This window comes from Ursus maritimus, unplaced genomic scaffold, assembly GCF_017311325.1.
Source record: "Ursus maritimus isolate PB19 unplaced genomic scaffold, ASM1731132v1 scaffold_1, whole genome shotgun sequence".
In the NCBI taxonomy this organism is placed as follows: domain Eukaryota; kingdom Metazoa; phylum Chordata; class Mammalia; order Carnivora; family Ursidae; genus Ursus; species Ursus maritimus.
The window spans coordinates 68,953,107-68,977,711 of NW_024423343.1; the positions used below are offsets into that span (position 1 = coordinate 68,953,107).

The 24,605-nt window shown below is 39.5% G+C and overlaps 1 protein-coding gene across 2 annotated transcripts in view; it reads left to right on the forward strand.

The window, feature by feature from the left end:
• ITGB6 (integrin subunit beta 6) overlaps positions 1-24,605 on the forward strand; it is a 73,131-nt gene that overhangs the window by 25,277 nt on the left and 23,249 nt on the right. For both annotated transcript variants that reach the window (XM_008687016.1, XM_008687015.1), the window contains exons 8-10: positions 15,524-15,613; positions 22,152-22,286; positions 22,504-22,921. In XM_008687016.1, the coding sequence (XP_008685238.1) occupies positions 15,524-15,613; positions 22,152-22,286; positions 22,504-22,921 (643 nt within the window). The remainder of the gene's footprint in view (positions 1-15,523; positions 15,614-22,151; positions 22,287-22,503; positions 22,922-24,605) is intronic.

A 24,605-nucleotide genomic window follows, 5' to 3' on the forward strand; every position in this document is an offset into this window, starting at 1 on the left:
AATACCACCAAAGGGCCCTTCTCTCTAGAGGTGAAATGCCCTCAATGATTGCCTCTTTGAGGAGAATAGTGGGTTTTGCTCATCTTTCTGTTTAGGCTATTTCCAAATACACGGTAGATTTTCATCTTTAGTCAAATTGGGCCAAAGTTTCTAAATAGTAATTTGGAGTTTCATGTGACAAATACCTATCAAAGCCGAGGGAGCCCATATACACAAGCAGGGAGAGGTGTGCCTGACCCATTGCTATAATCCTTTGCAGCCCTGGCTGTCCCCTCCTCCACCCCTTCCACGTTGGACCCAGATGGCACCAGAGGAAAGGAACTCTCTGCCATCACCCTTGGGACCACCTTGTTGGATAAGCTCAAGAGCCTTCTTATTAGGCCACAAAAGGAAAACCCCTGAGCAAGTACCCCCATTTGATGATCATTGTTATCTAAGAACAAGCATAAAGAGTAGCCACAACATGCTATGAGCCTGCTGTTTTTGTGTGGCTTGTGAATATTATCTATCACATAAAGTTTCATTTTTTCAAGAATCAATAACCCAGTTTTTATTTCACCCCTTCTTTCCTTTTTGCTCATCGTCTGAGCTTTTCAGTGCAGCAAGAGAGTTGAAAGGAGGCAGAGAATTAGAGAGGGAGATAAAACAAAAATTGGACCCTTTTGCTGTCTGTTAGCCCGTTCTATTATTGTTTTGTTTTATAATGTTCACTACTGGAAAAGATCAAAACAATTTTGTTCTGATGAAAATCCCTTTTTCTCTGGCTTCAATTTTGACAAAATAAAAGGACTGGACCAGATGACCTCCAGCTTTAGTAGTCAGTGACTCTCAACCTGGAAGAGAGAAATCACCAGGAATTCCAATGATCTACACACCAAGTCCAGCTAGCCAAAATACAGCTAATTTTAGGGCATGGACAAAAAAGTTGTTCTTTATCCTATCAACCCCATCCTGTAAAGAAGTATTCCAAATTTATGCTTTTAGTGAATATAAAATCATCTAGGAATAAAAAGAGAACTTCTGGATTATAAGAAATCCCCACAGAGTTAACAAATTCCTCTTAATGCAAGTGTAATGGAAAAGGATTTTGATTTATCTTTAATTGATGGTATCTGGGAATAAAGACTGAGGAGAGCCAGCCTATGCTTTCCTCATTAATAAAAACAGCTTGTAGAGAGGGAGGATTTGGAAATAACACTCATGTCCTCAGACTATCAGGGCAAAGTAGTTAGAAGCATTTTCCAGACTAATTAATAAATCACAACCGTGAAAAGTCACCAGTAGTTACCGAGTTTACACATAGTACTTTTCTTCTAAAGAATTCAAAGACTCATAAATCAGAAAATAAACACACAGGTAAAAAAATTTTAAAGATACAGCTTTAAAATAGGGTTTTAATGAGATGCCCTATTAGACCAACCCTTGGACAAATATAAAACGGGATTTTTTAAAAAAAATTCTATTTATTTAAGTAAGCTCTGTACGCAATGTGGGGCTCAAATTCATGATCCTAAGATCAAGAGTTTCATGCTCTTCCCACTGAGACAGCCAGGTCCCCCCTAGAATGGAATTTCAATACAAAGCCTAAAGGTTTCAAGATTTACAGAACATCCAGAATGTCTAGCATATCATTAGAACCAATATGCTATTGACTAAAGCCATTCATTCATTCATTCATTCATTCATTCATTCATCAAATATTTCTTGAGAGCCTCCCTTGGACTAGGCCATGGTTTGTGACAACAGAGGAAGATAAATAGAGTAACTGCCATAAGAAGTCTCACAGAGCCGGGGCGCCTGGGTGGCTCTGTTGGTTAAGCATCTGCCTTCGGCTCAGGTCATGATCCCAGGGTTCTGGGATCAAGCCCTGCATTGGGCTCCCTGCCCAGCAGAGAGTCTGCTTCTCTCTCTCACTCTCCCTCTGTGCACTCTTTCTCTCTGTCAAATAAATAAATAAAATCTTGGAAAGAAAAAAAGTAGAAGTCTCATAGAGCATTAACAGACTTGTAGACCAATAATTTGCCTAAAGAGAAGGATGAGGGGATTTTAGAACTTGTGTTCTGGACAGACATCCCAAGGCAGAGTTTTGCTGAGGGGTCAGAGTTTTCATATCTGTCAATGTTTTTACTTTTTTCTACTCACCATCTTTGTTAGAAGGGGCAGCAAATTAATTGCCTATCGTAAAACTAGCTTTGATGCTAACAGTATGATAGCGTTGGACTAAGCCCTTCCCTTTATAGCAGTGGAAACTGAGAGCCAAAGACGTTATGCAGCTATGACTATGAGAATAATAGGGAAGGTTTGCTGAGGGCTTATTAGGTGGCAGCTTGGGTTAAGTATTTTAACTCATTTTATCATTTAATCTCCATGTTATGGACCCAAAATAAACCCAAATACAATAAAAAATAAAAATTGAACCAAATAAAATAAATTAAAATGAAATAAATAATAAAAGAATTCAAAATAAAGCAAGTTGCCTGTGAGAGCCAGGATTTGGACCAAGACTCTTTGAGTCTACAGCCTCAATCACTGAGTTAAGTTGCACTGGAACCTTGGCCGCTGTCCTGAAAGAGCATGCCAATTCCTAACTACTAGACAACCAAAGAAGCAGCCTTGTAAACAAAGTAACCAACTTTGAAAGTCAATGAGCAGTAAAAGCACAGAGCCTAAGGGTGGAGCAGAGCAGCCTCACAGATGAAGAGATGAATAGATAGAATTCTTAAAAATGGCAGTCCTTCAAAACCAGTGTACACTTCATCTTGACTGCTGCTGCTAATTTAGATGAATAGAGTAATTTAAAAATGTGTGGAGTTGAAAAAAGAGAGACATTTGGATTCTGCCTTATGGGCTATTAAGTTCTGAGTGGTAAGAACAGGCCACACAGCTTGGGCCCATCATGCCATTGGCCAACACATCCCCAACAGCTATTGTCTATGGCAATCACCATACAGTTCAAGCCAAAGGAGAAAGGGGGACACATGGTTTAACAAAGACTATAGGGTTTTGTTATGATGATACAGTTCAAACATACAGAAAAATGAAGTAATATAATGACACCCACATGCCTACTACCCAACTATCTCGAATCTCAACATTTGCCACCATATTTGCTTCAGATTTTTTAAAGAAATAAGACATTCCAGATATAGTTGCCTGCTGTGTCCTCGTACAACACTAACCCTACCCTCCTCTTTTCTTCCATAGAAGTAACCAATGTTCAGCACTTAGAGTTCATTGTGCCCATGTTTATTTTTTGTACCATTAAAAAATATGTAGATCCATAAATAACTACATAATTTTGGCTTACATTTTTAATTTCATCTGTGCCTATTATTTCTAAAATTCGCATTTTGACTCAATGTTATGTTTTGGAGGGCTGGGTTATGATGGTAAACACACATAACATAAAATTTACCATTTTAACCATGTTTAACTATTACAGTGGTGGGGCATTAAGTACACTCACACTGTGATGCTCAGTGTTATGTTTCTGAGGCTTATCCACAGAGATACATGTAACTCCAGTGTACTTTGTTCCCCTGCCACGCACAGTCCATTGAGTATATGCACTGCAGTGTGTTCTTTCTGCAGCTGACAACATCAGATCGTTTCCAGTTGTTCAGCATTACCAAGGTTGCAGCCATGCACATCCTTACACATGTGTTCTCCATTGACAATCCATGTCTAGAACTCAAGTCCTTGGCTCACAGGAAACAGCATCTTCAAGTCACCTAGATGTGTCCAAACTGCTTTCCAAAGTGGCTGTATCAGTTACTCTCCTACCAACACTGTGGGAGTGTGGCCAAAACCAAAAATCAAAAAAGACCACACACTTTAAATTACTTTTTTTCTGATGACAAAATTAATCCATGTTATTTGCCCAAAAAAGAGCAGGGGGAGGTGGATACAGAAAAGCACAAAGAAAATAAAGATCACTCATAAACTCACCACTCAGACACAGCTAACCAATCTTGACATTTTAAAATAAGTCTTCTCTTTTTTTGCATGCATTTACATAGTTTAACATAATTGGCATCATACTGTACATATTAAGTATATTCAGATTTTTTGAATGAGTTTATACATTTACAGTCTTATAAAGGCATGAAAATTAAATTGCATTTAGTTATATGTCAAACAATCACTTTTACTGACAAGAATCACATTAGATGAAATCAAGGTCATTCTACAGTATTCCAAATCTGTGGTTGCCATACTTATAGGGTATCTGCTTTAAAATAAAAACAAACTTGCTCCCAGGCGCCTAGGTGGCTCAGTCAGTTAAGCCTCCAGCCTCCAACTCTTGGTTTTGGCTCAGGTCATGATCTCATGGTCATGGGACGGATCCCTGTGTTGGTCTCCAGCACTCAGCACTGAGTCAGCTATAGATTCTTTCTCCCACTCCCTCTCCCTCCCCTTCTGCCCCTCCCCTCTCATGCACATGCTCTCTCTGTCTCTCACAAATAAATAAAAAAATCTTGAAAAGAAAAAAACAACTTGTTCCCCTCTCATCAGCAGTCCCAGAACATCCATAATTACTATATTTTTACATTAACTACCAGGCTACTTTTTTACATATTCAAATGATACTTAGTTACTTTTTTATACATTCATGTTATAACCTTAATAGGACCAACAAATTATTTCTAGTATCCTTTTTCTAATCCCTGAAAGTGCCCTTTTGATGGGGACTCCAACATCTGTGAACAAACTGTTTCTTCAAAGGTGCCTCTCTGTACTACAAAGTGCTCAGAGTTGTGTAATTGCTCTACTCTTCACTTCCTCAGAGCCTCACAGAATTCAGGGATTCTTATTTAACTCAGTTACCCGTTTATCCCCTGAAGCCTTTTCTACAGTGACAGTTGGCCTCTCTGTCCATGACTGTGAGGCTGGCCCAAATTACAGCGATGCTTAAAGGAAGCTCACCTTGGCTCAGATCACCAAGGAGGAGTTTAACTACAACGCATTCTCCACATGGCATAGTCTTTTACAGATTACATAGGGCATCAAGGTACAAGGGACAAGTTAAACTGACAGCCCCTGGACATAGAAATGTTGGGAGTATTATGCATATTAATTTTATGCCTAATTACCTAAAAAAGCCAAAAATATGCTACAAGGGATAACTATTAATTATAACATTGTTCAATATTTTGTTGTCCTTATGGTATTGAATCTTCAAAAAGTAGACAGAAAATTCTCAAAGGAGAACATTTTGTTGAGCTTGAACAGTTTTGGCACACTTTATTCACTTATTCAGAAGTTCACATACTTTTTCTATAGGGTTGCCAGATTTAGCACATTAAAAATACAGGGCATTCAATTTGAATTTCAAATAAACAAAAATAATTTTTTAGTATTAGTATGCTCCATGCAATATTTGGAACATGCTTATACTAAAAACTTTGGAAATATTACTAAAAAATGGAAAAGAATAATGTATAACAATGGAAAAAATTAAAGAGGAGAGTATAAGACTTACTTCTATAGGATCTTCTGGGAAGACGCCTTTCAAGACGTGATTATAGAGCAGCAACCTTAAGGTTGAGGAGTTTTCAAGAGGAGAAGGCATGTGCAAAGGCCCTGAGGCAGCAAAGGACTCAGAGCTCAATGCTTTTGAGAAACTGAAAAAAGGTGAGTCAGCTTGATGTGAGCCAGCATAGAAGAGAATGGAGTGGAAAGGGTAGGCTAAAACTAGATACCTCAGTCTTGAAGGCCTAGGGAAGTAAGCATGGTGTCTTTCTATGGGCATCAGGCATTCCAAAACACCAATTTTTTTCTTGATTAGAGAATAGATGTCACAGGTATCTGACTGACTGAGGACCCCTTATAAATTATGGGTGTACAGGGTTTTTTTTAAAGATTATATTTATGTATTTATTTATTTGAGATAGAGAGTGAGAGAGAGAATGCAAGCAGGGAGGGGCAGAGTGGGAGGGTGAAAGAATCTGAAGCAGACTCCCCACTGAGCAGGGAGCCCAATGCAGGGTTCAATCCCACTACTCCAAAATCATGACCTGAGTCAAAAGCAAGAGTCGGAGGCTTAACTGACTGTGCCACCCAGGCATCCATGGTGTACAGGTTTAAAAACATAGCAACTTTATTTTCCAAATTGTCACAGCCTTCCTGGAAGCATCCATTTGGCAACAAGAAGGGTATAGATAGACTATTCTATACCAGATATTCTTAAACTTTGGTGCTCATTAAAATCACCTAGGGTGCTTTCTAAAAAATTCAATGCCCAGGCCACACCCTGATCTGATTAATTCAGTATCTCTAAGGCTGAGACCCAGGCATCAGTGTTTTGTTGGTTTCTTTTTTTAAAGCTCCTCTGGTGTCTCTAATAACTCAGGGAGCTTATTAAAACACCAGCACTGATTCAGGTACAGGATGGGGTCTGAGGTTTTGCATTTCTTCTTTTTTTTTAAAGTTGAGGTATAATTGACATTTCAGTTGCACAACATAATGATTAAATATTTGCATTCACTGCAAAATGATCACCATGATAAATTTAGTTAACATCCATCACCGTACCTACTTCCAAAAATTTTTTCTTGCGATGAGAACTTTCAAGATTTACTGTCTTAGCACCTTTCAAATATGCAATATGGTATTGTTAATATTGTTAACCATAGTTGCCATGCTGTATATTATATCCCCATGATGACTGGAAGTTTTACTTTTTGACTCCCCGTACCCATTTCATTGCCCCATCATCCTCTTTCTCCTCTGGAAACTACCAGTGTGTTCTCTGTATCTATGAACTTGGCATTTTTATTTGTTGTTTTATTTTTATTTGATCAAATTGTACAGTATTTGTCTTTCTCTGCCAGACTTACTTTACTTAGCTTTTACTTAGCCTAATGCCCTCAAAGTCTATCCGTATTGTTGCAAATGCAAGATTCCTTTCTTTTCTTATGGCTGAGTAATATTCTACCGTGTGTGCGTGTGTGCATGCATATGTGTGCGTGTGTGTGTGTGCGTGTGTGTGTGTGTGTATGTATATCACATCTTTATGCATTCACCTAGGGATGGGCACTTAGGTTGTTTCCATATCTTGGTTATTATAAATAATCCTGTAGTAAACATGGAGGTGCATACATCTTTTTGAGTTAGTGTTTTCATTTTCTTTGAATAAACACCCAGAAGTGGAATTATTGGATTATATGGTAGCAATAAACCCACACATACATAGTCCATTAATCTACCACAATGGAGGCAAAAATATACAATGTCTCTTCAAGGTCTCTTCAAGAAAGGATTTTGGGAAAACTGGACAGCCACATGCAAAAGGATGAAACTAGGTCACTGTCTTCCACCACACAAAAATTAATGCAAAATGGATTCAAGACTTGAATGTAAGACCTGAAACCATAAAACTCCTCGAGGAAAACATAGGTGGTAAATCCTTGACATTGGTCTTGGCAGTGACTTTTTGGATCTAACTCCGAAAGCAAAGGCAACAAACAAAAGCAAAGCTAAACAAGTGGAACTACATCAAACTAAAATGCTTCTGCACAAAAAAGGAAACGATCAACAAAATGAAAAGGCAACCTGCAAAATATTTGCAAATCATATATCCAATAAGGGGCTACTGTCCAAATATATAAAGAATTCATACAAGTCAATAGCAAAACAAAAACAAAAAACCCTAAACAATCCAATTTTTAAAAAATGGGCAGAGGACTTGAATAGACATTTTTCCAAAGAAGACACTCAGATGGCCAACATGAAAAGATGCTCAACATCACTCATCATCAGAAAAATGCAAATCAAAACCACAGTGAGATACCACCTCACACGTGTTAGAATGGCTCTCATCAAAAAGACAAGAAGTAACAAGTGTTGGTGAGGATATGGAGAAAAGGGAACCCTCCTGCACTGTTGGTGGAAATGTAAATTGATTCAGCCACTATGGAAAACCATATGGAGGGCCCTCAAAAAATTAAGAATGAGTTTTTGCATTTCTCACAATTTTCCAGGTGCTGCTGCTGCTACTGGTCCACCCACCACACTTGCAGTAGCAAGGGCTGATAGCGAGCTAGCAGTCCTTGTATATATACCTGCTTTCTCTTTGTTGGTCCCCTTCATCGTGCTCCTACTAGTCATCTTTCAAAGTTTTATTACCTGCCGTTTGGTCTGCAAAGCACATAAGCTGCTATTGAACCCAACATTGCTTCCCATTTTAGAAGAGCTTTCTAAAGCTTTGGGACTTGAGTTTGCCAACAAAGGTCTGCAATCGCTCTCGAAAAGCAGGGTAATCTTATTAAGGGACGATCTGAAGTCTCCTCAGCAACAAATAGTCAGTGCAGCCTCTTTGTTCTCTAAGTTTCCGTTCTCCAATGCCTCTGTGTGCATTTGTTTGTCTCGGAACAGTCATGCACGGTGGGTCCATTCGTCTTCCCTTATCACTCTGTCACTGCTGCCGAGCACTCGTTCAGCTGTGCGCTACAGCTCCTTGGCTGACAAGATAATTACATTCCAGGGCAGACTGGGAGAAAGACAGGTAGTGCTCAAAAGTTCCAAAGCCGACTACCTAGTCATTGCTGGTGCAGACTTCAAGATCAAGCACCTGATCTAATTAGCACACTCCCTTTGCTGCCTGCCTGACTGTGGAATGCTGACAATTGAAAGCCTGAAGGCAAAGCAGATATCATGCAACCCAGAGACAGACATTCATGCTACCTTGTGCCAGAAACAATTACATATTCTTTTTGGAATCTTGGGTGTCCTAGTAACACAGTCAAGCCTGGGGGTAAACTTTTGCATAATACTGGGAGCCCTGCATTTACCGATAATGAACATGAGAACCAGCAGAATAAAATCCCACAAGAATGAAAGACCTCACGGGAAGAAAGCCTTCTGATTGCCTTCAGAAGGACTTATTTCAGCAAACCCAGCCCGCCCCTAGCTCTGGAAGAAGCACACTGCTCAACAAAAGCAAGGCATCACCAGCAAAGAGCTGTTTTCCTTTGACCAGATAAATAGCACAATACAGTCCCCTGGGACAAAAAAAAAAAAAAAAAAATTGTTTTGCTTCTATGCTTTTGCTACTTGCTCCATTTCTTTCAAGATGTAGCCTTTCCATTTGAAAGTGATGATAGCCACAACCCTTTTTCTTCCTTTCTTTTTGCTTCAGGTAAGAAAATGTTCTATATTCTCTAAGCCACTATATATAAATACAAAGCATTATTATCTTAACTTTCTAATGAGCCTCACCCTTAATGGCAGTTGGCATTTTTCCAAAGAAGAAATGCAGATGGCCAACATGAAAAGATGTTCAACATCACTCATCATCCAGCAAGGGCCTGGGGGAGCCGACTGAGCACTAGATTTGGAGTCAAGACCTGTTTCTACCACTTAAAAGTTCTGTGACCGTGCAAGGAAGGTACTCCCGTCTCCAACGAAAACTAAGGGTTTAAACAAATTTGATTAAACAAATCAAAAGAACCCTAGCAGAGTGTAGGGGGCTGAATTGTATCCCCACAAGAGATACGTTAAAGTCCTAACCCCTAGTGCCTCAGAATATGGTACTATTTGGAAATATGGCCTTGCAGATGTAATTAGTTAAGATGAGGTCATACTTGAGTAGGGTAGATCCTTAATCCAACATGACTGGCGTGCTGATAAGAAGAGAAGAGACCCGAGGATGGAGACACAGAAAAGAGAACACCATGTGAGGATGGAGGTAAAGACTCAAGTGAGGCATCTCCAAGCCCAGGACCACCAAGGACTGGCAACAACCACCAGAAGCTAGGAAGGGGTAAGGACAGAATCTGCTCTACAGGTTTCAGAGGAAGCATGCCCTGTTGACACCTTGATCTCAGACTTCTGGCCTCCAGAACTGTGAGACAACAAATTTCTGTTGGGTTAAGCCACCCACTTAGTAATAGCAGCCCTGTGGAACTAATACATTCAGTTAACTTAGGCTTACTTGTTAATGTCTCTCAGGCTCACCAATAACATCACTAGACCAGAACAGCCATTGCCAGGCACTTATCATCAGTGGCCTGGCTAAGGGATCTGGTTCTAGAGCAGAGAAGATGAATCCAGCTCTTTCTAAGCTGGATGACTTCAGGCAGCGAATTAAATTCTCCGGGCTTCAATATCTTGGCAGTAAAACAGAGATAATAATGGTATCTGAACAAAAGAGCTTGTGGGAAGAATGAGAGAGATGGGACTGCCAGGTACCACAAATATTAGCTCTAGGTCATCTTTCCTAGATGATGGTGGGCTACAGGCGAGTTCTGGACACCTTTAGGCCTGTCTGCATTGTGGGCTCGCTGCACCAGAACAAAGAACTATATGGAACTAAGGACCTAAAGAGCAAGATGGTCCCCTCCCGTGCTTTTCTGTCACTTCCCCAAGGCTGTCCCAGAGTACCCACAATAAGTAAGATGCTCCAGGAGCCTTGGGTTCTTGAGGATGCAGGTGTCAAAAGGCATGGGGAGGCCAGGAGGCTTGTGAGGATCTCTCCACCCCATTGTGAGGCCCCCTGAATTGGTGAATGCAGCTCATGAGGACCTGGTCCTGAGACCAGCTCCTGAGGATGGAGAGAGATACAGAAAGAAGCAGGCTATGCTGTGGGTGCTGAGGAGTTTGCCAGTGTATAGCTCCCCTGGGTCCATCCCCAGGTAGAAGGAATCCAGGGAAGAACTGATTACTCCTTATGGCCAAACGCCTGAAAGATCTAAGATCCTTTAAGAATTATCTGTACTTTCTCTAATTTAGGTGACATCTTGATTACCAGAAGCATCTTCTTGACAACAAGAATGAATGTTTCTCTATGCATTTGTTTGTCTCTGAGCAGTCACACGTCATGGGTTCAGCTCTGTTGTGTGGCCATACCTAAGAGTGGGGTGGGGGAGCCATCGGCCGTGCTCATGTTCAACAATGGCAGCTACTGCCAGTTCTCCAAAGTACTGGTCCCAATGTAGACGCCCCTGCAAGTACTTGAGAGCATCACCAGTTCTTTTTACAGTTTAGCCATTCTAGTGGGTACACCCTGGCATCTCACTGTGGCTTTAATTCCTATTTCTCTAATGATTAATGATGTAGAACCCTTCTGCCATACTCTTTTGCCACTTGCATATCCATTTTTTTCCAGATATCTTTTTCTTGTCAATTTGTAGGAGTCGTTTAGATATTCTGGTGCCAAATCAGATGTATGTATTACAGATATTTTCTCCCACTCAAGAGCTCCTCTTCGCTCTCTTCAAGGCATCTTTTCAAAACAGAAATCCCTACTTTAAAGTCCTATTTATCAATCCTTTCCTTTGTATAGGTAGTGCTTTTGCGTCCTACTTAAGCCATTTTTGTTATCCTTAAGGCAATCTAGTTATCTCCCCTGACTTCTATAGTAATAAAAGTCAGAACAGTGTTTAGTCTTTTAAGGGAGGGTAATGACTGGGAAACATTACAAGGGAGGATTCCAGGGGGCTGATTATGCTCTATTTCTTGATCTTGGTTTGATTACACTTGCTTGTTTACTTTTTAAATGTTCATTGAACTGTATACTTATTACTTGTATGCTGTGCATGTGTGTTATACTCCCATTAAAGTTTCTGAGAGAGAGAAAATGGACAAATAGGAGCTACTAATTGAAGATATACAAGGTAATGACTATACGTGTATATATATAGTGAGGTATTAGAGAAAATATTTGTGGATATATTATATAACATCATAGGTTTTCAATCTATACAAGCCACACTTTGACTAAATGTATTTTAGCAAACAAAAAACATTTAGTAATACAGTTTAAGACCAGAAATGATCTGATGTTGATTAATAATAAATATAATATTGAAAATAAACGATACTGGGCATAACATCCCTCCGTATTAATGAGGCTTTGCATAAAGAGTTAAGCAAGCATAGAGCCTAAAGAGAAGCAGCAGGTTGGTTTTCAAATTCTTTATTAAGATGGCTGCTAGCAGATGTATGGGAAGTCAACCCCTCCACCCTCTGATGAGGGGCATGAGTATCGTGGTCTGTATAAAATGGTGGCTACTGAGTCTCAGGTGGTGAAGAGTCTTTGAGACCGCAGCAGAAATGTCACAACAATAGGACAGAAGGATCCAGGAGAGTAACGATCTAAGGCAGAAACCCAATCAAGATGTCCAGCAAAGATACAGTTAATACTAAACCATGTCCCAGATCCTCAACCTGGAGAAGAGTGAACCCAACAGGAAGTGCAGTCAAAGGAAGAATGCAAGTCACATCAGGAACGTCCCTTCTAGCACCAAAAGCAGCCAAGTATCTGCCATGGTCCTTAGTCTGAGTCTCCTTGAGGGAAAAGCCAACCAGTAGTCTGTCCATGGATAGCTGGGATGGCAGGTGTGCATCTGCAAGTTCCTCTGCCCTCAACCAAGCAGGAGTACACGCCGGACAGCTGGTTCTAGTAGCAAGACACCAAGAGGCCCTGACCTTGGAGACATTCCCTTAGAGAAGCCCAGAGTGCAGGTGTGAATTCAGGCACTTTCCTCTCTCTGTTGTCTGCCCACCAAATGACCCCCTCTCCTCCTCTTATCCTTCTTCCTTGACAAGCAGGAAATCTCTAAGGAGCAAATGCAGACTGTTGGACAAATAAGAATTCTTTTCTGAGATGGGGACATAGTGAGCAAATAAATAGGGCTTGATGAAGGAAGTTAAGATAACTAAGGCAATCGGAAAAAGCCAACTTTGCAAACATGAGTGAGAAAAGCAACCTCGGGAACTCGTGGGTAGCATGGTGGAAGGAGAGGGAGAAAAATCCATAATTAGGATAATCCATGGATAGATAACAGGGAATTCAAGCTCAAGATATTCAAGCCCAAGGAGTTGGCATTTCTAATCAGCTCATGAAACATATTGTTTTTAGAGTTCACCATTTCTAATATCCAGGAGTTATCTTTTACAGTCACGGTGCTATAATTTATCACATCCAGGCATCCAAAATCATCCTTTTTCTAACACTAAACATGTTTAATCAGGACAATTTATAATAGCACTTTAGGGCTTTAATGAAAGAAAGGCATTTGACATGTGATATTTACAGTAATCATAATACTACAAGACTTAACGTATAATTTTTTACAGTGTTAGATCAGGAAGCCAAATTGTCCATGTTTTTAGTTAATTATTTGCAATGCTTTTGGGAGGAATCAGCATCCAAAAATTAATTAGTAGTTTTCCCCTACACAATTGTCGGAGTTATCACAGGGTACTGCTACTAACTGCCAACTCCTTTATACCCTTGCTCTAGTAGCAATCAGCAAAGGCGATTAATGTTAAACCACTTGTCCTAATAGCCAATGCCAAATGTCATACCACATGCAGGATCATAATTATTCTCTAGGAAGTTGATGGATTTGGCTGTGTTAACCAAGCATTAACCCAAAATTCAGAGGCCACTTGAACTAGTGCTTGTGGAAAGTACCCCTTATACCTTGGCCTTGGAGAAACCAGGACATTTTTCAAGGCTATCAGTTTCGTGCAAAGCTAAGAGTCATGAAATTCTTTTTCAAAAAGATCCAAACCTTTCTTCATCAAGCTTTAAAGTTTCCCTTTGCCTTCTCTTTTGGGACCAGCCAAATTTACACACATTCCAGCTCCACTTGAGTGAGAGTCAAGTTCCTATTTAAGTATTCACTGTTAACCACAGGTCTCATGCTTCACGGCCCTTTTGACATGTGTTTATTTGAAAAGGTAAGTCAATGAACCGGTACCTTCCTCATATTTGACAAGTTCTACCTGACTCAGGGAAACAGAGTGAGGCCCACCTTCAATACACAGTGATGTGGGGCTCTGGGTAATGGGAGGAATGTTACCTGGATTACTGTCCATGACCCCTTCAAAAATAAAACACAGTGTCAAGGCAGCATGACAGCTGACATTTTTAAGAGTTCAGATTTCCATCAATTTCAAACTTAAACATAATAATAAACACTGAAATAAGTGGAATATTACAAAACCCACCAATTAAAAGCAGCATCCATTTTTCCATACGAGAGTTGTAGAAACCTTGGACTTACCCCAGGTGCCCGCCTCTAGCAAGGGCCTGAGACCTCCTAGAACATGTTGGTGTTCTAATGTCACTCTGGCTTCATTTGTTCCTCTCCTTGGCTCCCTGTGACCTGATCTATTTATCTAGTATCACAATTTCAATCAATAATTACTATTAATTCTACCTTAGTTTTGTACATCTTCTAAGCAACTTAAATCTTCTTGGGAATAAGACAAGATATCATTATGTTTGAACTCGAGGAGGTACCCTCAATCTTTCACTCTAAACTTATTTCTCTTTCTACATATCATTTTAATAAATTCAGTCATCTGATTTCACAACACATAGCAACTCAGAAGACCACAGCTGACAAAAAGGAATGATTGTCTCCTCTTGATGTAGCACACAATATTAAGCCTGCTTAATAGGTGTTGAACGCAACAGTAAATTAATGAATGAGAAAACTGGTAGGTGAGTGATACCTTACAGCTTAGCAAGGAGAAGATAGAAACTATTTAAAAGCAAATAAAAGAAGCAAAAGCATAGTAGTTGGTGTCCACTTGGTATGAGTGTGATCTACCCATGGATTTTAGAAGTCTTTGATGATTATAGAGGTATAGTTAATATTGACAAGTATGACTGTTTCTGCAAGGAAACAGTCCAAGTATGCTTGGGAATCTTTAAGAAGACAGAAATGTGTGCTGTATACTTTAGAAAACTTTTCATTTGAAAATAAGTTTTAAAACATAAAACTTAAGGGAGGGGTAATTTTCAGCGGTCTGGAAAATTCTCTTCTTTGCAACGCCTCATTCCCTGGTCATGCTTGATACCTGGAGTGTGGCTGAACTAATGTGAGCTCTCTGCAGATGGGAACGACATCTTGGAAAAGGAGATAAGTGGAGAATGCAGATAATTTAGAGATAGGTTCTGACTAACTCCATCGTGATGTGTGGAGACAATTCCGATCAACCCCAGCACCACGGTGACATCCCTAAACAGGTGCTCATTACTACTAGGAAAGGAGGTTAACAGCAAGCATCCAAATAACTCACTTCTTTTCTCCATCAAGCGGTTGACAATTAAGACCCCTGGACTGAATGATTTGCAGAGCAACCTAATGGCGAAGAGGGGCCAGTGTGGAACCTGGGTTTTTGTAACATTACACGAGGAGAAGATAGCTCCCGGTAGTATGCTCAGAATTTTTTGGACAAAGGATGCTCTGCAAATGGAAGATGGTATATAAGTGCTATTATTATTTGAGACTTGACTCCAGTTGTGATATAAATCACAGCTCTAGACTAAGGCAACCACACACACTTGATGTCCCCAATGGCAGCTCTGGCCAGTCCACTTCCCACTTGTGCACAGGAAGGAGCACCAGTAGGGCCACAGTTTCGGGAAAAACACTGGTTTATTATCAGGACCCTGTTTCCCCCAGCCAGTTAAATAGAGGTGATCTCAACCGGCAGGCCGAAACCCACACTTAACATTTCTTGATTACAGGGAGCAGGTTGACTTATTCTTTTTTGTTTACAGAATTATGCAAAACTCATTCCTGGAGCTACAGTAGGGCTACTTCAAAAGGACTCCGGAAACATTCTCCAGCTGATCATCTCGGCTTATGAAGTATGATATTTTACAGTTGTTTTCTTTTGTTTTGCTTGGTTTTTTCTTTGCATTTCTGTGGTATTCAAAAACTAAGATGTGTTTTAGGCAGTTAAATGCACTGGGATTTGTTAGTGGAGAGAGTACAAAATCTCTCTGCACTAATGCAGCCAAAACATAAATTTTGTTCTCCTTATTTGCAGATATTCTTCCTGAAAGGTGAGGAATAAGGTAAAAAATCATAACCTGATCATAAAGTTGAAGTTATTTTTGTAATTATAACCAATAGCAAAATTTTAATTCTATTGAAAAGGCTCCATGAGCCCTACAATTAAGCTCCCCTCTTTCCTGCCTAAAAAAAAAAAAAAAAATTTAGTTTAAAATACCAGTGAGTAACAGAACTATGTGGAGAAGTAACTCCACAGGCTTAATAAGACTACCTCATAACTCAAAGAGGAAAAAAGACACCAAGCATATCAGGAGCACCACTTTGTAGATTCTCTACTTTTGAGGACCAAAGAATTTTTCATTTTTATGGATATATACATAGAGAGAGAGACATACATATATATGTATACATAGACATCATTTTTTTTTTGCCTTGACTTTAAATTAGTACCAGAGGACAGCATTCCTCCCTTAAAAGAAAATACATAGCTATAGGGTTGCTATGTTCTCTTGCTTTGTCCCCATTTCATAACATAATTAATCAATGGTAGATGGCCAGTTACCAGATCTTCTTTTATTTTGTTTTCTAGGTACCCTTTCCATTTTTTGCCTTAACTAACAAAGAAAAAACACATACATGTGCACATACATGCACACAAAGATGAAAATGAAGGTCTAAATTAGAACATGAATGAAAAAAGTAAATTTTTATAAAGCAGTAAATCTCCGACAGTTATTCTAAACAGCAGTTACATAATAACAAATAAATAAAACTTTAATTTTGGATGTTTTAAAATTACAAATAAATGACCTATATGCACTATATGAAAATACTTGGCATGTACTGAGCCAGTGTTCCTTAACTAAGCAACTTTTCAGAATCATCTGGGAAGCTTTTAAAGTGTATCCAGATTCCTCTCACAGACGTCTTAGGAGAACTTTCAGGGAAGGAAGAGCTACGCATTTTGCAAAAAATACTTTCCAGTGATTTTGACAACATACCACCAATTTTGAAACTCACCTTAAGTGGGAAAAACAAGGTATTTCTTCTCAAATACATTTCTTCAGAGAATAAAATAACAGATGTGTCCATTAAAACTATAGGATGAGGGGTTTTTTTGAACTTATGTCCTCAGAAACTTCAGTGTTCTTAGCTCACATCAAAAATTAACTACACATTAGCTCATGCTTGAAATTCTTCCAGACAGGAAAGCTTGTCAACAAACTACTATAAAAACCATCCTCCCTCTTATGCAGTAATTAAAGTTTTAATGTGTAGAATCAGATAAAATCACACAGCAATCCTCCACTGCATTAGAACACACTCAATTTTCTTTAACCCAGAACTCTCAGAAGCATTGGCCACTAATATCTTGAAAGGAATTCAGCAAATTAGAAAACGTAAACATCAAAAACATTTCTCCCTCTTGTGTGACCAGCCCCGTGCATGCCCCTGCTTACTCTGTCAGGGTTTCTGTCTCCCTTTGTGCTCCCAAATCACCCACGTAACTTACGGGGTGGTAGAATCAAGGCATCAAACATTTGAAGTGAATCTCATGTCCTTATGTTACTGTCCAAAAATATAAAGAAGTGTCTATCGTTCTTATACTATATAATCTTGCTCTGGAGTTATTATTATAACGTTGTGATTCACTGAATGAAGTGTGTAATAGATCTTGGCACTAGTTCACATTATTTTCCTATCCTGTTATTTTAAAATGTATTCTAAAAGAACTTTTAGAGTATGGGGATCCAGGGGCACCTGCGTGGCTCAGTCAGTTAAGTGACCAACTCTTGATCTCAGCTCAAGTCATGACCTTGGGGTTGTGAGATTAAGCTCCACGTCCGGCTCCACTCTGGGTGTGGAGCCTGCTTGGGATTCTCTCTCTCCCTCTGCCTCTCTCCCATCTATAAAAATTAAAAAATAAAAAATAAAATAAAATATGGGGATCCATTGACTGTATTTCTTTCTAGTCTATAAAAAGATAGAAAGGAAAGAGAATACATTGAGAGAAAATACTTCTGACTAACTCTGAGGCAGAGGTAGACAATTTGTGTTTATAATTAGTGACTTGAATTTCAGCTCAGTGTTTTACAGTACCATATTGACAAAAAAAAAAAAAAAAAAACCTGAAATACCTGGTGTGTATTCATTTGACCATCATTCACTAATTTTATTCCTTCCTTAACCATGTAATAAAAGCTACTGAAATACCAGTGCTCCCAACAGTAAGCTCTTCTATTAGCATTTAAGCTCCAGAAGGGAAGTGACATGGTTTGTTTTGTTTTGCCTGGTTCATAGTAGATGTTCGGTGAATGAGTGAATGATTTGATGAAATATACACATAAACACTTATGCCCTTTCTTTGGGAAATTCACATTAAAATATTCCTGGCAATATCTGCAATATGATATTCCAAATATACCAATGCTGCGATTTCCCTTTTTTTGGTCAGATTGTGTCACCCACTCTTCCTAATTTCAAATCTACAGACTTGCAGTTCATATCTCTCATTTCTCCCTTTGCTCCGCACTCACAGAGCCACTGTCTCTAACATTACTCCTGCTTTACCTCCTGATTTCAGCTTCAGTATACATATATTCCTTCCTGTACTCTGGCCTCTGTTTCTTGAACTCTGCTTCTAAAATGATCTTATCCCCCTTTTGTCATACTTAAACTTTACCATCGCTAATAGACTCCTCTATAATCTCAGCTTCATGCAACCCATTCCCTGCTCAGCACTTCCTACCTTTTCAGCTCACTCCTGCTAGTTCCCCTAGTATTTCTTCCAACCAATCAGGATCTCCAGTTGGTTGGCCCTACCCTCTCTCTCTCTCTCTCTTTTTTATTCAAGTGACCCTACCTTCTCTTTTCAGTTCCTCATCCCCTCTATGTCCTCTTGTGCCTGGGCCTCCAGCTTAAGTTCAACCATTAGGATCACTCTATAGACCCACCCTCAGCTCCCATGCCCCTTACGGCTCCACTGAGGTTGCTTGGCCGATCATAGTCCTGGTTAAACCCAACTGTCCACTCACCCTGCATAGCTGAACAGGAAAGGGAAAAACATGCAATTGTGCTAACCGATCTCACTAAATTCATGATCATGGACCTCAGGAGGGCCCTCATTGCTGCCCAGCAACCATGCCATGCTATATATACTTCTCTAGGAGACAACCAAGTGCAGATGTCTAGGAGTCGGTTGATGTTAATTAGCAATTTAGGAGGGTAACCTGGACTGTCCTAAACATACTTCACCAATAGTTTTTTCCTTCTCAATTGATGGTAATCCTATCCTTCATGTGGCTAGGGCCAAAAAGCTTGTAATGACCTTTGACTCCCCTCTTTCTTTTATCCTGCACATTTAATCCATCAGAAAATCTTGCTGGCTCTATCGTCAAAATTATTTAGAATTTGATCCAGACACTGCCTCCACTGCCTTCATCCTGATTGGAGCCACCATTTTCACTCACCTGAATGATTGCAAAAGCCTCTTAAATGCTATTTCTCTTTTCCACCTTTGGTTTCCTACATTCTGTTGCTAAAACAAAATAAAACAAAACAACTAGAATTTTCCTTTAAAAATATTAAGTAAGGTCATAACACTCTTCTATAGATAGCCCTAATTGTTTTCTCATTTTACATAGAGTAAATGCCACTTTCTTTAAAACCACTACAAGGACCCTAGCAGATCTATTCTCCTTCACACTGTTACCTCTGTGACTTCACCTCCTATTACGCCATCAGAGAGTTGATCCAGTGCAGCAACTCTGGCCTCCTTGCTATTCTGTTTCCAGAGCAGGCCAGACATACTCCTGCCTCAGGGTCTTTGCACTGACTGTACCTCTTTCCTGGAACACTCTTTTGACAGATATCTGCATGTTATCTGATTCTTCACTTCCTTGAAATGTCATCTTCTTACTGAATCCTACTCTACTTTTTAAAAAATTGCAGACTACACCCCCTAAACACACTCTCTTAATCTTCATTATCCCACCCTAATGTTTTGCATAGCATTGTCATCTTCTAGCATGCTACATAATTTTCTTATGTGTTATGTTGTTTCCTCTCTGACTACCCGCACTGGAATATAGACTACAAAAGGTCAGCTATTTTAGAGGGTTTTGCTTCCCAAGCACCTAGAACAGTGTCTGGCACATCATGGACAGTCAATAAATATTTTCTGGATGAATAAACTTATAATGTAACTAATTGAAATGAAACAGATTAAAAGAGTAAATTGTAATGCTAAATTAGCAGAATTTGAAATACTAAGACATGATAGAAATAATCTTTATGACTGAGAAATGACACTTTAATCACTGATGAAGACTATATTCTGGAAAATCAGCCTTATGTCCATCTACTGAAGGAGTGACGATATGGGGCAAATATAAAAGCAGGGAAGAAGAATAACTTAGAATTTACAGTCAGCAACTTAGAATTTGGAGAAAGATAAGGTCATCTTACCATGCAGTTGGAAAAATTATACTTAAAGAAAATCTGAAGCTGAATATGCTTTTAAAATTCCAGGATTATAGGGACTCGAATCTTTTTAGGTGAGCTGAAGTATTACTTAACTCATAATGTTTTACATTTACATTTATTTTTATTCTATTTTATTGTTTTTATTTTCCATAGTTTTGTTTTGTCCTCCAAATATAGACTTTTATTTTGCAAAAGAAAGAGGAACAGAGAAAGTCTACATAACACTAGATTTCCCCATAACAATAGCTCTTTCTTCCTCCTTCCCTGACATTCTTCCCCCAGAAAAACCTTGTCTTTATCTCCCCTCTGTCATAATGTTTCATATCTAGTCTTTCTCTCTTCAATCTATGTTATCACATTTACCAACCACCCCAGGTTCCTGATCCTTGTGCCTCAGCCTGGGCAAATACAGCATCTCAGCTTTCTTGACTCCAGTCTCCCTATCCCCTCCCCTGTAAGTCTGACACACCATAAGTCTGTTCTGCACACACCTCTCAGACAACTTCCCTGCAGCTGTATTTTCAGCAGATTGGCCCCTGCTTTAAAGCTATAGCAAATATTTCCCACAGGTCTTAAGTCATCTCTCCAAACCTCAAGGCTCTTTGTTGTCTGGTGTCTCACAGGACAGCAGAAGTCTGGGCTGGGTCTGAGCCCCATTTGTCTTCATTCTATACACTCCTGGCACTGAGCTTTCTCTCTCCTGGTCCCCTCCCCTGAGACACCATTGTCATCCTGTCCACACATCCACATCCAACATAGCCATTAAGGACTTCTAATACTTCAACCTTCACTGACCACTCTTTTCTGAACTGTCCCAAACCTGCATCTGTATGACATGATTTTTTAAAACATAATGGTACATTGATTGACTTGCATGTTAGCTGCTTTCTTGGTTCCATTTGTTTGGTTTTTTTCACAGCAAAATGATAATCATCTTGAGGGCAGAAATCTCATCTTAAACTCATTCCCCAGACCCGACTCTACATTAAATGTACAATAGGCACATATGAAATTCCAATATTGATTTCAAGGAACAGTTTCTCCCATGTTTAACATCTCTAAAATTGGGAAATGTCTTATGATTAATGGTGTCTTACAAATGCTGGGTAGAAGTCACAATGGAGTATTCATTGCCTGCAAATGTATGAAATTGGCCCTAACTGTATATGTTGTTGTCACCTCAATTTGTTAAGTTCACTATTGGTGTTAAAGGTGTTTAGCATAATTGCCATTTTCAGATATTTTCAAAAACTTTGCATGACGATTTGATATTGAAATGAAAAGTTGTATATGCAGCAATGTACCAAAACACAGCAGCGGGGTATAAATTTGGTATCAGTGAAACAAATATTGTCGAAGGAATGACTGTAATTTGGTATTCCTCGCAAAGCAACAACCAGCTGCTTTATGGGACCTAAGAAGTGACAATACTTACAAGTAAAGGAAGCCATTGTTATATTGTGTTACTGAGATTAAAGCAAAAAAGAAAAGTGTTTTAGATGCCAAGCAATGCTACTCAGGGCTGGAGAATTTGCCAAATCCCTCAGAATGCATAAAATAATTTTCAAAGCCATGATAGACTAATAGGATTGATCCATAGGTTGCAAAGAATGATCATGAGATATTTTGTCATAATGTCATTGTCATAAAATAATGGTGTGTTTTGTAATCGATAGCCTCTTAGACTCAATAAAACATGACAAGTATATGTGCACGTGTGTGTGTGTGTGTGTGTGTGTGTGTGTGTGTGTGTGTCTTGCTGGCTCTCTTGCTTGATTGATGGTATGGTGAATTTCTTTTAGACCAATTTCATTTTACTCACTTGTAGTTTAATGAACAGGATTCACAGATTCTCCTGGTTGTATTCTTTGGTTATGACTTTAACCCTTTATGTCCAAACTGAAGGAACTGCGGTCTGAGGTGGAACTTGAAGTGTTAGGAGACACGGAAGGACTCAACCTATCTTTCATGGCTACCTGTAACAACGGGGTCCTCTTCCCACACCAAAAGAAATGCTCTCACATGAAGGTGGGAGACACAGTAAGTATAGGGTCAATAGATTGTCTGAAAAAATATTCAGGTAAGTCAGAAGTGACCTTGTTGCCCTGAAGCTGGATTTTTTCCTTTCAAGTGTTTCAAAAGCGATTTTCAAAAATTTCCTAATAAATGCTTTTGGCAAAGCTGATCCCCATGCAACTTTGTTTCCTCCCATGCCTTTCGGTGGATGGAAGAAGATAATTAGTATTTTCTGTTCCAGGCTTCATTTAACGTGACCGTGAGTATACCCAACTGTGAGAGAAGAAGCAGACACATTATCATAAAGCCTGTGGGGCTGGGGGACGCCCTAGAAATACTTGTCAGTCCGGAATGCAACTGTGACTGTCAGAAAGAAGTGGAAGTGAACAGCTCCAAATGTCACAACGGGAACGGTTCCTTCCAGTGTGGGGTGTGTGCCTGCAACCCCGGCCACATGGGTCCTCGTTGTGAGTGTGGGGAGGACACACTCAGCACAGATTCCTGCAAGGAGGCCCCGGATCACCCCTCATGCAGTGGAAGAGGCGATTGCTACTGTGGGCAGTGCATCTGCCACTTGTCTCCCTATGGAAACATTTATGGGCCTTACTGCCAGTGTGACAACTTCTCCTGCGTGAGGCACAAAGGGCTGCTCTGCGGAGGTAGGTGTTGTCTAAATCCACCTCACACCACAACTGGGCAAGTATCAAGAAGGGGCTTTGCATCCTTTGCACCTTCTACACTTGTCTGGGCAGAGCAGATGCTCAATAAATATTTGCTGATCAAGGGAGTGGGTCAATCTCTAAACCAAAGTAACTGAACTTTGTTTGCATTTTCTCTGGCTCTTACATTCTCTTGGGGTGAGATCTCTGCCAATTCAACTTACATCTCTTCTGTTATTTCCCTCAGAGTTCAGTAGGCAAAAAAATGGAAATGCCTTCTCTTTGGTTATTACCCAGACTCCACAAAATTGCATGTAATCTGTACTCCATTATCTTCCAGACTTTTCTGGATCAGGTTTCTCGGTATCTTACCCAACTCTTAAATGCCTATTACTTTGGAAAAATAAAAAGCTAGGCTGCTTAAGGGGCATATTGCCAAGGACAAGGGACACAGAAATACTAAATGAACTTTCAGGGCCTTCATTCATTCCACAGATATTTATTAAACACTTATTATGTGACAGATACTAGATTAGGCAACAGGTATAATAAAGATGAACAAGGACATATGAAGGCCGTGGAAAGGGTAAAAATGAAACATTTTTGGAATTTTTATGATCAAGAAAATGTTTAAATAGCAGAAAAATATATGTTTTAAAATCCTTCGCATATGGAGAATCACTGTAGTTTAAGAATATATTGCATATACTAAGACTATTATAAAAATCATTCTGATATGTATCCATATATTTAAGTATAATCTCTCTGCATAAGAATTGCAAATGTGTTCATGTTCTTTAAATGATATAAATTTATGTTACAACAGGAATATTAACGAACAGCTGAATTTAAGCTCCCAGTGTCTCCCTTTTTCACAGTGTGTGAGCAGGCAGCTTTTCAAAACAGAAAGCCATTATCTTTAAAGAAAACTAAGAAAGTTATGTTTTCAAACCGCAGTGTCAGGAACATATAAAAGAGACTGATTTTCAGGAAAAAAGGCCTGAGAAGAGAAGCCTCAAAGAATTCCGAGCTCTTTGAAAACCCTGTGATGCCCTTAGAAGCGTACCTCCATTTCATTTCTTTGCGGCGGCCCTTGCTACCAGCAAGTGCCTCTGAGGCTGCCTTCTATCTTCTCCCCAGAGAGGGAAGAATGTAGGGTCTGTCCAGATTGAGACACATTTCTCTCCCCTTTCATTCAGAGGTCTATTTCCTTATTTAATGGGTGTGTTTCCAAATCCACATCAGTTCTCTTCTCATAAGATGTAGGCAGGACACAGCCCGAAGCCAGAGGCTGTCACCACGCCTTGAAAAGAATATGCTCGGCAGACTCCCAGATTGCATCTCTAATAAAAATCTTTCAACAAAATATGTGCTCAAAACATTTGAAATCACCTTTCAAAAAAATTCTACCTGTAATCTAATACAGGAGGATCGCAATCCTACCCCCACCTATATTTCACCCTTTAAATCTTAGGTCGAAGAATTCTAGAGCAGTGTAGACTGCTGAACTGTGCTCAGCAACACAGTTCTTCCGGTTTGTGGGTGGTCTTTCACTTTACTTGGTGCCATGCTTGCAAAGGGAAGTACACTCAGAAAGAGTTGACTTGATCTGTGCATTGTAGTTTGGAAGGTCTGACAATAGGGCCTCTCTTTTTATCAGATACAACTATCGTTAGAGATATTC